General features: G+C 39.3%; 1 protein-coding gene across 2 annotated transcripts in view; it reads right to left on the bottom strand.

Annotated features, from left to right (window-relative positions):
• Positions 1-10,821: 10,821 nt before the first annotated feature.
• LOC122549014 (copine-3) overlaps positions 10,822-13,815 on the bottom strand; it is a 45,934-nt gene continuing 42,940 nt past the window's right edge. For both annotated transcript variants that reach the window (XM_043688135.2, XM_043688134.2), the window contains exon 16: positions 10,822-11,962. In XM_043688135.2, the coding sequence (XP_043544070.1) occupies positions 11,855-11,962 (108 nt within the window). In that variant the 3' untranslated portion in view covers positions 10,822-11,854. The remainder of the gene's footprint in view (positions 11,963-13,815) is intronic.

Here is a 13,815-nt window from a genome sequence, read left to right as displayed (position 1 = left end):
TCTTAGTTCAAGCTTCTGCTTAGTAAATAGTAATTTAATTTTCATATTCAGACAGATCAATCAATATTTAATTAAATTAAAGTATTTAAGAATAGACTGAAAAATGACAGAAAATTATCTTAAAATACCGATTACCATGAAATAACACTCAGCAATTGTCAATTTTGAGTGGCTGACAGAACGTTGTTCTCATTGACAAAACAGTATCAAGTTATAATAAAACATAGAACTGTGGATGCTAAAAATCTGAAACAAAAACAGAAATTGCTGGAAAAGTTCAGCAGATCTGGGAGCATCTGTGGAGAAAGAAACTGAGTTAATATTTTGAGTCCAGTGACCTTTATCAGAACTGATAGTAGCTAGGGATATTTATGTTGATGACAGGATGTGGGAGCAGGGTAATGTCCCTAATAAAGTTTATATTTTGGAGGTTCGAGATTGGTTTGATTTTCTGTAAATATTGTAACTGAAGAACATTACGAAAGCTTTTCATGTCTACATTTAGACGTAAGATGGTAGCATTGCCACAGTGTGCTTTTAAAAATATAAAAAGCAATGATAATAAAAGATATTGGAAGAATTTTGTTGACATATCTATTGCAGTAGTTCGCTGGAGATCGAGCTTGGCCATCCCCAAAGTCATCCCGAAAGTTAAAGATTGTATAAAAGTATGAAAATTACACATCTGTAAGACCTGTTGGCAGATACCATGGACCAGGTTTCTGTACTTAACAAGATTTGCTGTTTACTGCAAATAAATAGACACTCTCTGCAGGTAAACCCTTACAAACATTAACATATAAACCCTGCTAAAATTATAACCCCCTCATGAAACTCCCCCTACACACAGACACATAAAATGGAGGGAAATACTGGGAAGGCAGGTACACTTGTTCACAGGATTCACGGAGATGATCCTTTGGCTTGTCAGATCTCACTGCTTGCCATTCTTCCTTCTCTAGTATCTTCACATGCTTGCGCGAGGCACAGGTCAATTAGTTCACACTTGTAATGTCTTACATTTGTTGGTTAAGAACCACAGCCTACAGAAACTAATGAGGGGAAATAAACTGGTCTTCTGCTGGCTGAGGTATCATTTACTGTAGAAGAAAGGACAGCTCCGTCCTTTTCAGAGGTTTAATGGCTTCCACTCATTCACATGTTTGTTGGCAGACATAGTGCTTAGGTGAACAATAACACCGGACATTCTGGTGCAAAATGCACAACTCAGTGGCTGGGGAAGTGTGCTTACTGAGTTTTTATGTGCTTATGTATTGAATTCAAAGTCAGTCGTGGTTTAACCTCCAGAATAACAGGAGCTCTGGGCTGAGTCGGCAGCCAGTCCTCCATTGCTGTCTCTCAGTTGCTGATATGCTTTCCATGCAAGAAATGACTGGGCCCAACTCACAGAGAAAATCACTACTGGATGCTGACATCCTTGAAATTGTAACTCACATTAACTGATCTTAATGCCTCTGGACCACCAAAATGTGTGATCTCCTCGCCTGTTCTTCCTTCCTTAATTTTCTAAGTGTTGATGTACATGGTTGGAGTAGTGAAGAAATTCCTACGTGGTCTGAACTTTTTTTTGATAAAGCATATCTTTGAGTTCAGTGTAAAAGATTTCACTGAGTTTATTTCAAAAAATGAAATCTCAAAACCAAAGTTTGGTGAACACACTTCCACTTATCTCAGTAAGGGATGGAAATAAAAGGAGGAAGAAAGGAAATCAAACAATGCCTCGCTAATTCAGGCTCAAGAGGGGAAAAATAATATAAATTCATCCGATATATCGATCACCCCTTTGTCAGTGACACCAGTCCATGTAGACATCAACAGCTTGGTGTGCTGCAAACTCACACTAATTCCACAAAGTCATTCAAAGTTAGTAAAATTCAACCAGCAACTCTCTTGAACATAGCTGATAATCTTTCTGAATTGCACTGGTGGGAGGAATCTTCCTGTTGCTGAATGAATCTTTAAGGGACAGGAGACAGAACTATGCTGGCCAGGCAGGAGAGCTGAAATCACATAGATAGGTTATACCCTAGAAACTGTAGCCAAATTGATCAGCCGAAGGCGTGGATGTGGGATCATAGAGGGCACATGGATGCCTGAATTCACAGATGATGTTTTCAACAGAGAAGTCAGAAAGTAACATTTAAAATCAAATTGTAAGATGGCCTTTTGTAGTGTTTTGCCCACTCCCTTGAAATTAGAAAGTTTCTGTGGGTGTAACTCCACATGGCTTTGTATTTTTGGATATAATTAATCTTTCTTTTAGTTTTCCGTAAGGTGTGATTGAACAAATAGAATGACTTATTTGATTCTTGATGGAGCATCTTTTCTTTCTTTGAAAGATATCCAGTAAGGAACATCAAGCATGCAAAAATAATGAATAATTCAAAAAATTACGTACAATTTATTTTAAAAATTCATTCATGGGATGTATGCATCACTGGCTGGGCCAGCATTTATTGACCATCACTAGTTGCCCGTGAGTCGTGAGCTGCCTTCTTGAACCGCAGCAGTTCATGTGCTGTAGATAGATCTACAATGCCTTTAGGCAGAGAATTCAAGAATTTTGACCTAATGGAGGAATAGTGATTAAATTTCCAAGTCAGAATAGTGAGTGGTCTGCAGGTGGTAGTGTTACCACATATCTGCTATCCTTAGCCTTGTGTATCCTTGGGTCAAAGGATCATTGGTGAATTTTTGCACTGCATCTTGAGGGTTTTACATGCTGCTGCCACTGAGCGCCAGTAGTGGAGAACCTACATTACATTTTGGTCTTTTTGTTCTTTTGGGCATTTTCCAGGCATTGTTGACAATATCTTGCTCTACACTATATTTGTCCTCCATCCCCCACCTGAGCTGATGTGTTGTCCTTGACTTCACATTAACACACAATCATGAACTGCTCGAAATGTGTAACCACTGTTGGTGCAGTTGTTAGTCCACTGAGTATAGTAGAACATTAACCCAAGGTTTCAATTTGTTGCTAGGATTCTATTTATTCACTCCCATCATTCCTGAAGATGTGGATAGTCACTATCTATCAGTAAAGGTTTTGCCTATCTTTACATTACCTCACTAAATAACATTTTCTTCTTAATTATCATAGATTTTCAATTACTAGCATCCAGGATAAATACTTTAACAAAGCAAATGGAATTAAAAGATCTTATAGCCTTTTCTTTGTTCTTAAACTGTATCCAAATTGTAAATATAGTTCCCAAACATTTAATTTATTTCCAATCAAAATTTTGTTCCATATATACTAGCCTCATCAGCACTTTCCTTTTGCTATTTAATCCTGACATTTGGTAATTCAATTAAATTATATAATGATAAATGACTACAAGTTTTAAAACCAACACAAATTAACCACTGCCATCACAAACAAAAACAAACTGCAGATGGAGCATCTTCAGGAAGAAAACAGAGTTAACATTTCAAGTCTGACGACTCTTCATCAGAATCATTTCCATCTTCTCTTCTGTCTGAGACATCTCATTATTACCATTCGTTCTCATTCCCGAGTCTTTGAGAAGCTACAATAAAATACACGTTCATTATTCTCAAAACAGAAATCAAACATTTCCATTTGATTCTAGGCATTAACATCTCCTGCATGTTTATTGTTTACACTTAGATATCACCCAGATTTTCAAATGTCCATTGCTAAATTCTTTTAGACATTTTACAACTTAAAAATTATTCCAAATTTAAATAATGGTGATTTTGAGTTAGCTGGTTTGCTTTCATTTTAAACGTCTTATTATTTAGCTTGAGGCATCATAGAGGGTGGCAACGATCAAAATGTACACTGGGTGGGAGATTTCAATTTTCAACACCAAGATTGATTTGGCAGCAGCACTACTGATTGAACTGGTTGGGTCCTAAAAGACATAGCTACTAGACTGGGTCTGCAGCAGATTGTGAGGGAATCAAAAGAAGGAATAACATTCTTAACTTGCAGTTTACCAAAAACCGGCCACAGTGCTCGTATCCATGACAGTATCAGTAAGAGTAACCATTGCACATTCTTTATGTAAATGAAGTTTGAGGAAATAAATTTCATTACCTTTATAGTATTTTCCATCACGTTTTGTGGCACTATCACGGTGATAAATGATATAAACTCTGAACAGATCTACCAACTAAAGACTGGGCATCCATGAGGTGTTGTGGGCCATCAGCAGTAGCAGAACTGTACTCGAACACAATCTTCAATCTTATGGCCTGGCACAGACCCAAACCTACCATTACAATCGACTCAAGGAATCAAACCTGGTTCAATGAAGAGAGTCAGATATGTCAGGAGGACACTGGACATATCTAAAATTGAGATGTCAACCTGGTGAAGCCCAAAACAGAATTACCTGCATTCTAAATAGCATAAGCAAAAACTAATAGACAGAGCTAAGTGATCCCACAAATAATCTGGATCATATTTAAGCTCTACAGTGCTGCCATATTATTTTGAATTGTGGTAAACAATTATACAACTCACCAGAGGACAAATATTCTTGTCCTCAATGATGAGAACCCAGCACATCAATGCAAAAGATAAAGCTGAAGCACTTGCAACAATCTTCGCTCTTCAAGGTTTGTGAGAAGATTTGTAGCTCGGGTGCTCGTTGCTGTGGTTCTGTTCGCCGAGCTGGAAGTTTTTGTTGCAAACGTTTCGTCCCCTGTCTAGGTGACATCCTCAGTGCTTGGGAGCCTTCTGTGAAGCGCTTCTGTGGTGTTTCCTCCGGCATTTATAGTGGCCTGTCCCTGCCACTTCCGGTTGTCAGTTTCAGCTGTCCGCTGTAGTGGCCAGTATATTGGGTCCAGGTCGATGTGTTTGTTGATGGCGTTTGTGGATGAGTGCCATGCTTCTAGGAATTCCCTGGCTGTTCTTTGTTTCGCTTGCCCTATAATGGTGGTGTTGTCCCAGTCAAATTCATGTTGCTTGTCGTCTACGTGTGTGGCTACTAGGGATAGCTGGTCGTGTCGTTTCGTGGCTAGTTGATGTTCGTGGATGCAGATCGTTAGCTGTCTTCCTGTTTGTCCTATATAGTGTTTTGTGCAGTCCTTGCATGGGATTTTGTACACTACATTAGTTTTGCTCATGCTGGGTATCGGGTCCTTCGTTCTGGTGAGTTGTTGAACTGAGGAATCTACAAAAAAACAGATAGAGAACCAGGTCGGACCTACAAAGAATGAAACCTGAAAGCAACAACACCCCCAGATTCTATGGACTACCTAAAGTGCACAAACCAGACATCCCACTCAGACCCATAGTATCACTACCAGGGACACCATCACACAAACTGGCTAAAGAACTACAGCAGAAACTGAAACACCTGATCAGCAGATCCAGACACTTTATACAATCAACACAGGAATTCTTGGACATCATCAGAAATATACACATAGATAAGGAAGAAACCATGGTCTCATTCGACGTAACGGCACTGTTCACCTCTATTGACAAAGCCCTAGCCAGAGAAACAATAGCCAACCTGCTGAACAGACATAACAGACAACAGGATGTTGAACCCATCAACAAAGACGGCATACTTAAACTACTGGACTTGTGCCTCACAACACACTTCACATTCAACAACCAGATATACGAACAAATCAACGGAACACCCATGGGCTCACCGATCTTGGGACTCATAGCAGAAGCAGTAATGCAAAGGTTAGAACAAACAGTCTTACCACAAAGTCAACCCAAACTCTGGGTCAGATACGTTGATGACACCTTTGTAATCATTAAAAACACGGAAATAGAGAAAACACACCGGATCATCAACTCCACACTAACAGGAATCCGATTCACGAGAGAGGAAGAAAAGGACAACCAACTCCCATTCCTAGACGTGATGGTACAGAGAACACCAAACGGAGAATTCACCACCAAGGTACACAGGAAAGCCACACACACAGACCAAGTCCTGAACTATGAAAGCAACTACCCCAATACACACAAACGAAGTTGCATCAAGACACTATTCAAAAGGGCCACAACACACTGCAGCACACCAGAACTGCAAAAAGAGGAAGAGGAACACCTATATAAGGTATTCGCCAAAAACGGATATCCTCGCAATTTCATCAACAGATGCCTAAGGGAAAGACAATGGAACGAGGACATGCCACAACCCAAAGGACTGGCCACACTACCATACATCAAGAACATCTCTGAAATGACTGCCAGATTACTGCGACCACTAGGACTTATAACAGCACACAAACCAACAGCCACACTCAGACAACAACTCACCAGAACGAAGGACCCGATACCCAGCATGAGCAAAACTAATGTAGTGTACAAAATCCCATGCAAGGACTGCACAAAACACTATATAGGACAAACAGGAAGACAGCTAACGATCTGCATCCACGAACATCAACTAGCCACGAAACGACACGACCAGCTATCCCTAGTAGCCACACACGTAGACGACAAGCAACATGAATTTGACTGGGACAACACTACCATTATAGGGCAAGCGAAACAAAGAATAGACAAGGAATTCCTAGAAGCATGGCACTCATCCACAAACGCCATCAACAAACACATCGACCTGGACCCAAAATACCGGCCTCTACAGCGGACAGCTGAAACTGACAACCGGAAGCGGCAGGGACAGGCCACTATAAATGCCGGAGGAATCACCACAGAAGCGCTTCACAGGAGGCTCCCAAGCACTGAGGATGTCACCTAGACAGGGGACGAAACGTTTGCAACAAAAACTTCCAGCTCGGCGAACAGAACCACAGCAATCTTCGCTCTCTTCAGAGGACTCCAGCATCACAGATGCCAGTCTTCAGCTAATTCAATTCACTTCACATGACAACAAGAAATGGCTGGAAGCACTGGATACTGCAAAGATATGATGGAAGATGTCATCAACAGTACTATCAAGCAGCACTTGCTCAGCCATAACCTGCTCACTGATACCCAGTTTGGGTTCTGCCAGAGCTACTCTGTTCCTGACTTCACTATAGTTTTGGTTCAAACATGGACAAAAGAGTTGAATCCCAGAAGTGAAGTAAGAGCTCTGGATGTAAGTTTGCTCACTGAGCTGGAAGGCTCGTTTTCAGACGTTTCATCACCATACTAGGTAACATCATCAGTGAGCCTCCGGTGAAGCACTGGTGGTATGGCCTGTTTTTTTATTTGTGTGTTTAGGTTTCCTTGGGTTAGCGATGTCATTTCCTGTGTTCCTTTTCTCAGCAACAAAATCGAACAAGCAGACAAAATGTGTCCAGAAACCCTAGCCACTCTCCCCTACATCAAAGACATCTCAGAAATGACTGCCAGACTACTTAGACCTCTTGGCAACATGGTAGCCCACAAATCCACCAATACACTAAACCAGCAGCTAATGAACTTGAAAGACCCTATACAGATAACAAATAAAACTAATGTCATTCACAAAATACCTTGCAAGAACTGTAACAAACATTACATTGGACAAACAGGCAGAAAACTAGCCACCAGAATACATGAACATCAACCAGCCACAAAAACAATGACTCACTCTCACTAGTATCTTTACATACAGATGAGGAAGTTCACTACTTCGACTGGGACAACACATCCATCCTAGGATGAACAGAGACACGCGCGAGAATTCCTAGAAGCATGGCATTCCAACTGGAACTCTATCAACAAACACATTCAGATCCCATTTACCACCCCCTGAGAAATAGGAAATGACATCACTAATCAAACAAAACCTAAAAACATAAATAAAAAAAGTGAGCCATGCCACCAGTGCTTCACTGGATGTTGCCTAGTATGGTGACAAAATGTCTGAAAACGCACCTTCCAGCTTACATCCAGAGCAAACTTCCATCCAGAACCTCAACCCAAGCTACAAATCTTCTCAAAACTCGTGAAGTGAGAGTTCTGGATGTAAGTTTGCTCACTGTGATAGCCTTGACAACAAAGTTGTTTTTGATGAAGTGCGGCATCCAGGAGTCCTAGTAAAACTGGAATCATTGGGTATCAGGGGACAAACTCTCCGATTAGTGTCTTATCTGGAACATAGGAAAGTGGCTGTGGTTGTAGGAAATCAGTCATCTCAGCTCCAGAACATTGCTACAAGTGTTCTTCAAGGTGGTGTCCTAGGCCCAACCATCTTCGGCTGCTTCATCGGTGACTTTCCTTCCATCATGATTGCATTCATGACTCCTCAGTTACTGAAGTGGTCAATGTCTCAAATGTAATTGGATATGAACAGTACCCAGGCTTGGGCTAACAAGTGGCAAGTAACATTCAGGCCACACAAATGCTAGGAATGACCATCACCAATTAGAGACGACCTAACAACTGCCCCTTGACATTCAATGATGGTACCATCACCAAGCCCCCCACCATCAACATCTTGGGGATTACCATCAACCAGAAATTGAACGGGACACATGAATACAGAGGCTATAAGAGCAGGTCAGAGGCTTGGAATACAGCAGCAAGTAATTCACTTCCTGAATCCCCAAAGCCTGTCCAGAAGTCAGGAATGTGATGGAATATTCTGTACTTGCCTGGATGGGTGCGGCTTCAACAACACTGAAGAAGCTTGACGCCACCCAGGACAAAACAGCCCACTTGACTGGCACGGCATCCACAAAATCCACTCCATCCATCACAAGTACTCAGTAACAGCAGTGAGTACCATCTATAAGATGCACTGCAGAAATTCACCATTAATCCTTAGACTGGTCATTTCAAACCTATAACCACTATCATCTAGAAGGACAAGGGCAGCAGATACATGGGAACACCATCATTTGCAAATTCCCTCCAAGCCACTCACCACTCTGATTTGGAAATAAATTACCCCTCCTTCAATGTCAATGGGTCAAAATCCTGGAATTCTCTCATTATTGACATTGTTGGTCTACCTGCAGCACATGAACCATAGCAGTTCAAGAAGGCAGCTCAACACCAACTTCTCAAGGGCAACTAGGGGTGAGCAATCCAGCATTACCACAGTCCCAACTGCGAAGTGTAAAAAAGTCAAAATCCACATGTCACACTAACCCTGGCTAAAGTAGCCATGGGAGTAGTTACAAATAGATTTCACTGGACCTGTCCACTAAGTCAGTGAAAGGTCGATGTTTGGACATTATGGATCACTTTATGAGGTGAATGGAAGTTTATCTCACAAGAGATAATTAACTACAACTATTGCTTGAAAAACAGTAAGTGAGGTAGTCCCTGATAATGAACATAAGTACAGATGGATTCAGATCTGGGAGAACATATTTTACAGGAAAAGCAATTAAAGACGGTTTCTAAGTTGCTGACAATAAGATCTCAGGGTTCTTAGAGGAATGAATAGGACATTAAAGGGATGGTTAGCTAAAGCCATCTAGGAGACAGAATGGGTCTAGACAGATCTGTTGCCTAGTATGTTAACAGGACTCAGGGCAAAAGCAGTACAACGATCAGATTAACTCCATATGAGCTAATAACCAGAAAAGTGATGATATTGTCAGAGCATGTTGTGACTGGTAGAGAGGAAGTTGGATCCCAAACAGCGAGAGTTAAACCTTTTGCGAGTGCTGTGAAATTAACTGCATGGACTGAGACAAGAAATTAGGAAGCAGTAGATCATGCATGACATGGAAGTAGAGGCAGAATGAGGTGGCGAAGTAGGGGATAAGGTGTGATACCTGGCAAAACAGGTTATGTGCCTAAGTGCTGAGGAGCTTACAAGGTAATAATGATTAGTTATACTTGCATCTGTGTGAATAGGAAAGAGACGTAGAAGCACTTGTCATGACTGAACAAATCACTAACTACTTTCCAAAGTAATTAGTCATGGAAATAATTGAACCATGTTAATTAGGATAGTTGCCAACCTATCTTTCCAGCCGGTCAGCAGTGATTTCAGAACTGGAAGTCAATGCAACATTGGTAACAGTAGCATTGTGGGAATACTAACTGTCTCCCCAATAACTCCAATAAATAATGCTTAAAATTCATGAACTATATTACAATAGTGCAAGGATCCTCCACAGGTTGACCAAAATTGTGACAGTGACAAGAAATTTCTGCAGCTTTCCAGCACTGCCACTATCCTCATTTACAACCGCACAGAAACATTTCAATACAACTCCAAGGATGGGTTATGTGCCAAAACAGTTCAGTAATAAGCTCAGCAAAACTGGGAATGTTTATAGGACAGAGGCAGGTCTCATCCACAGGAGAGCACCACAACAGTAACGATAACAACTGCAGAAACCATCCATGAAGGAGCAGGGGATAGAGAACCAAAGGCACAAACAACTGACCCAATTTGACTTGCTAGAAGTGTAGGACAAAATAATGGAATAGCGTTGATAAATCATGATAAAATTTTATATGATAATGTACACTATGAGCTGGTAAGCTATTATTGTAAATGTCTCCACTATTTCCTTGCTTGAGTGACATTCAGTTCAAACCTGGGCTTTGTGTACAGCTTTGGTCAACCAAATTACTACACAGGAAACTTGGACTAATGGTAAATTAAAATTAGTTCTTTGGAGTTGCTCAGTTTTACATTATTCCATTGCTGCAGTCATTTTTAAACCCAAATCGCACATGTATGTCAATGCCTCTAAAAGAGTACCCATGTGAATTTTACGTGAGCATGCACAATAAAGGCATCTTTTGCATTTAAAAGATGTGATTTATTAGTAAATAATGTTCAGTGTGTGTTTGTTCTACGATGACTACTCTGAAATGGGTAGAATACCTGAGATTGACTCCTGAATTATGAATTATGTTTAAAAGAACTGAAATAATTACATTCATACAAAACCTAATCCCGTTATCATAACATCTTCAAATATTTTAATTTGTAATATTTTACACAGTAATAATCATGTACATTTCAAAATTGTATTGAATTTGGAAACATTTAACTGAGCAGTTGAATTTATAAGGCAATAGGGATGGATAAATGCTGTGAAACTTATATTTAATTGAAACACAAATACATGATGATAACTTCAGCAATATACTTAAGAATGTTTGTTCGTTACTTCACGATTATTTTAAATTCAAGTTATAATTTTGTATTTATGTTCTGTTTCTAAACTGCTAAAGTTGAAGTGAACAACATAGTATACTTTATACTTCAAAAATATGCTATTTAAAGAGAGATTTGATCATTGCATTAAGTACACAGGCTGGATTTATCCTTGAACAGGTCTTTAAAGTCTTTATTCAACTTTTTTCACAATTAAATAATATGATGGTGCCTTAAAGTAAAAACACTAGCCATTCTCAATTACTTAGTAACAGCAGCTATTTCATATTTGAGTATTTGGCCCCAGTCTAACAATTCAAAATTGAACATTTCCCAACAGAAAATTATAAAATTTCAAAATAAAACATCTGCAGAATAATTCATAAATTTGTAGTACAATTTTAAAAAAACACTGCAATACTGGAGTATAAAATAACATCAGAAAGTCACCTTCAGTATTTATAAAATAGACTGATTTAACTTTTCAACAGAACAGGAACAACTCAAAGGACTGGGCATGTAAAGGACTAAGGATACAAGAGATGCCACAAACTAGGCACTTAATAGACTGTTATTTCATTGAGTGACAATATAATGTAGAATCATGCTAATTAATTAAACCTTGACAAATGTCATTATATTGTTTTATCAAGGTTATTCAAAATATTAACATGTTTAGATTCATAAATTTAGATTCATAAACATTTTTATATAAAATTTTTCATTAAAAAATCTTTAGTGGCTAACACTGGTAGTAATGAACATTTTTGCACTCCAGTGAACATATTTGTAGATCATGACTGAAATCAGATCAAACATTCAGATATTTAGGGACTTGGCTCATTCGGAGGACTGAGTTTGTAAGTGTTGAAGTAGGACATCACTTGCTGAGGTAATTCAGCCAGTACGCTTTGTGCAAGAACTTCTTTGGGTGCCTGTTGAATGAAATGAGAGCATTATCACCTAAAAGCCAACAACGATGTGAACAACAAACAGTAAATCATCATTAAAATGTATGTGTAATGTTGTTTAATCTGCAGTGTTTTTATAGAATCATACAACACAGATGTCATTCAGCCCATTGTGGTAGTTTGAAAGAACTGTGTAGTCCCACCCTGTGTTCTTCCAGTATAACCTTGCAATTTTTCTTCTTCAAGTATTCATTAAATTCATTCTTGAAAGTTTCTGTTGAAAGTTTTAGTTATGAAAAGGGGTTGGATAAACTTGGATTGTTTTCACTGGAAAGACGGTTGCTGAGGAGTGACCTGATAGAGGTCTACAAAATTATGAAAGGCATAGACAGGGTGGATAGTGAAAATCTTTTTCCACCCAGAGTGGAAAAGTCAACTACAAGAGGGCACAGGTTCAAGGTGAAATGGGAAAGTTTAGGGGCGTATTGCGGGGAATATGTTTCATCAGAGGGTGGTGGATGCCTGGAATGCACTGCCACTGGAGGTCGTGGAAGCAGGCACACTAGCAACAGTTAAAGTGTATCTTGATAGACACATGAACGTGAGGCAAACAGAGAGATAGATACCATGCATGGGCAATAAGTAGCAGGCGTAAATAAGCATTAGGAATCAGCACAGGCTTGGTGGGCTGAAGGGCCTGTTCCTGCGTTGCATTATATTGTGTTGTATAAATTACTTCCACAACCTTTCTAGGAAAGGCAGTCCAGCTGATAACTTGTTGCTTAAAAGAAAACTTGTTTCATCTCTAATCCTTTTGCTAATTATGTTAAATCTTCATCCTTTGGTTACTGATCCACTTACCAGTGATAACAATTTCTGTTTCTTTCATATATATGATGCTACACAATGAAGTACACCTCATCCCCGTCCTGTTTGGAATATACTACATTTGTGAGAATGGATGAATATTTTTGCTTTTTGCTCACCAACAAGTGATTTAACTGAACGGACAAGGAGTTATATTCTGATGAGCCTAGAAACAGAAACTCCTAGCTAATAACTTTCAGGACATTGTCTGGCTGAACTCAATTATCTTGACAAGTAGGCTTCTTTCATATTCAAAAGCATTCTACCAAATCAGAACAATACAAAAACACTGATTGGAGCTTCTTCATTCCATTATCATCTGGGTGAAACTGGAATAAATACAGAACATGAAATAGGGATGCCCACTCTAAATTGGAAATGTACAGCATAGAATTTCCAACTGGAACTGACAGAGGATGCTCATTATATAGACTCTTACACAAGTGAACTTATTGAATTTTTCAACCAAAACAATGCATCAACCAACATTCTTTCCATCAATGGGTTGTTTACCACGGCATCCAGCAATGCTACAGCATCAGAATGAAGAAGGTTTAATTTCAAAAACTGGTAATCCTGGATAGTTTCCTCATTCAAAACTGTCTTATTAATCTTCACTGCATTAGCTGTTAGGTGCATAATAGAAACCGGAGTGTCATCCAAAATTAATTCAATAGTCCATGTCCACAAGGTTAACTGAGGTCAGAGGATATCTTGTGGTGCTACTTTGGCTTTCCAGTATCAAAAATACACCTCAATTACATACAAGTGGAAACTTTGAGCCATACTGTTCTATTCTATGGTATTAAAAGAAATTTTATTTCAATGATTTGCTGCAGCAACAAAATTACATCTTTTCTGGTATTGTGTTTCATGCACGTTTTGCAGCCTCATACTAAATGTCTATTTTTGGACTTCTAACATACATAAACTGGCGCAATCAACTTATGGTGCCAACTTACTAAGAGCTATTCAAAGATGCCACAACATCAACAATTTTGGCCTGATAA

Source organism: Chiloscyllium plagiosum, unplaced genomic scaffold, assembly GCF_037043375.1.
Source record: "Chiloscyllium plagiosum isolate Xiang-an unplaced genomic scaffold, Cpla_swu_hap1 HiC_scaffold_4, whole genome shotgun sequence".
Classification (NCBI taxonomy): Eukaryota; Metazoa; Chordata; class Chondrichthyes; order Orectolobiformes; family Hemiscylliidae; genus Chiloscyllium; species Chiloscyllium plagiosum.
The sequence above is the reverse complement of the archived record's forward strand: the minus strand, read 5'-3'. Positions and strand labels throughout refer to the sequence as shown.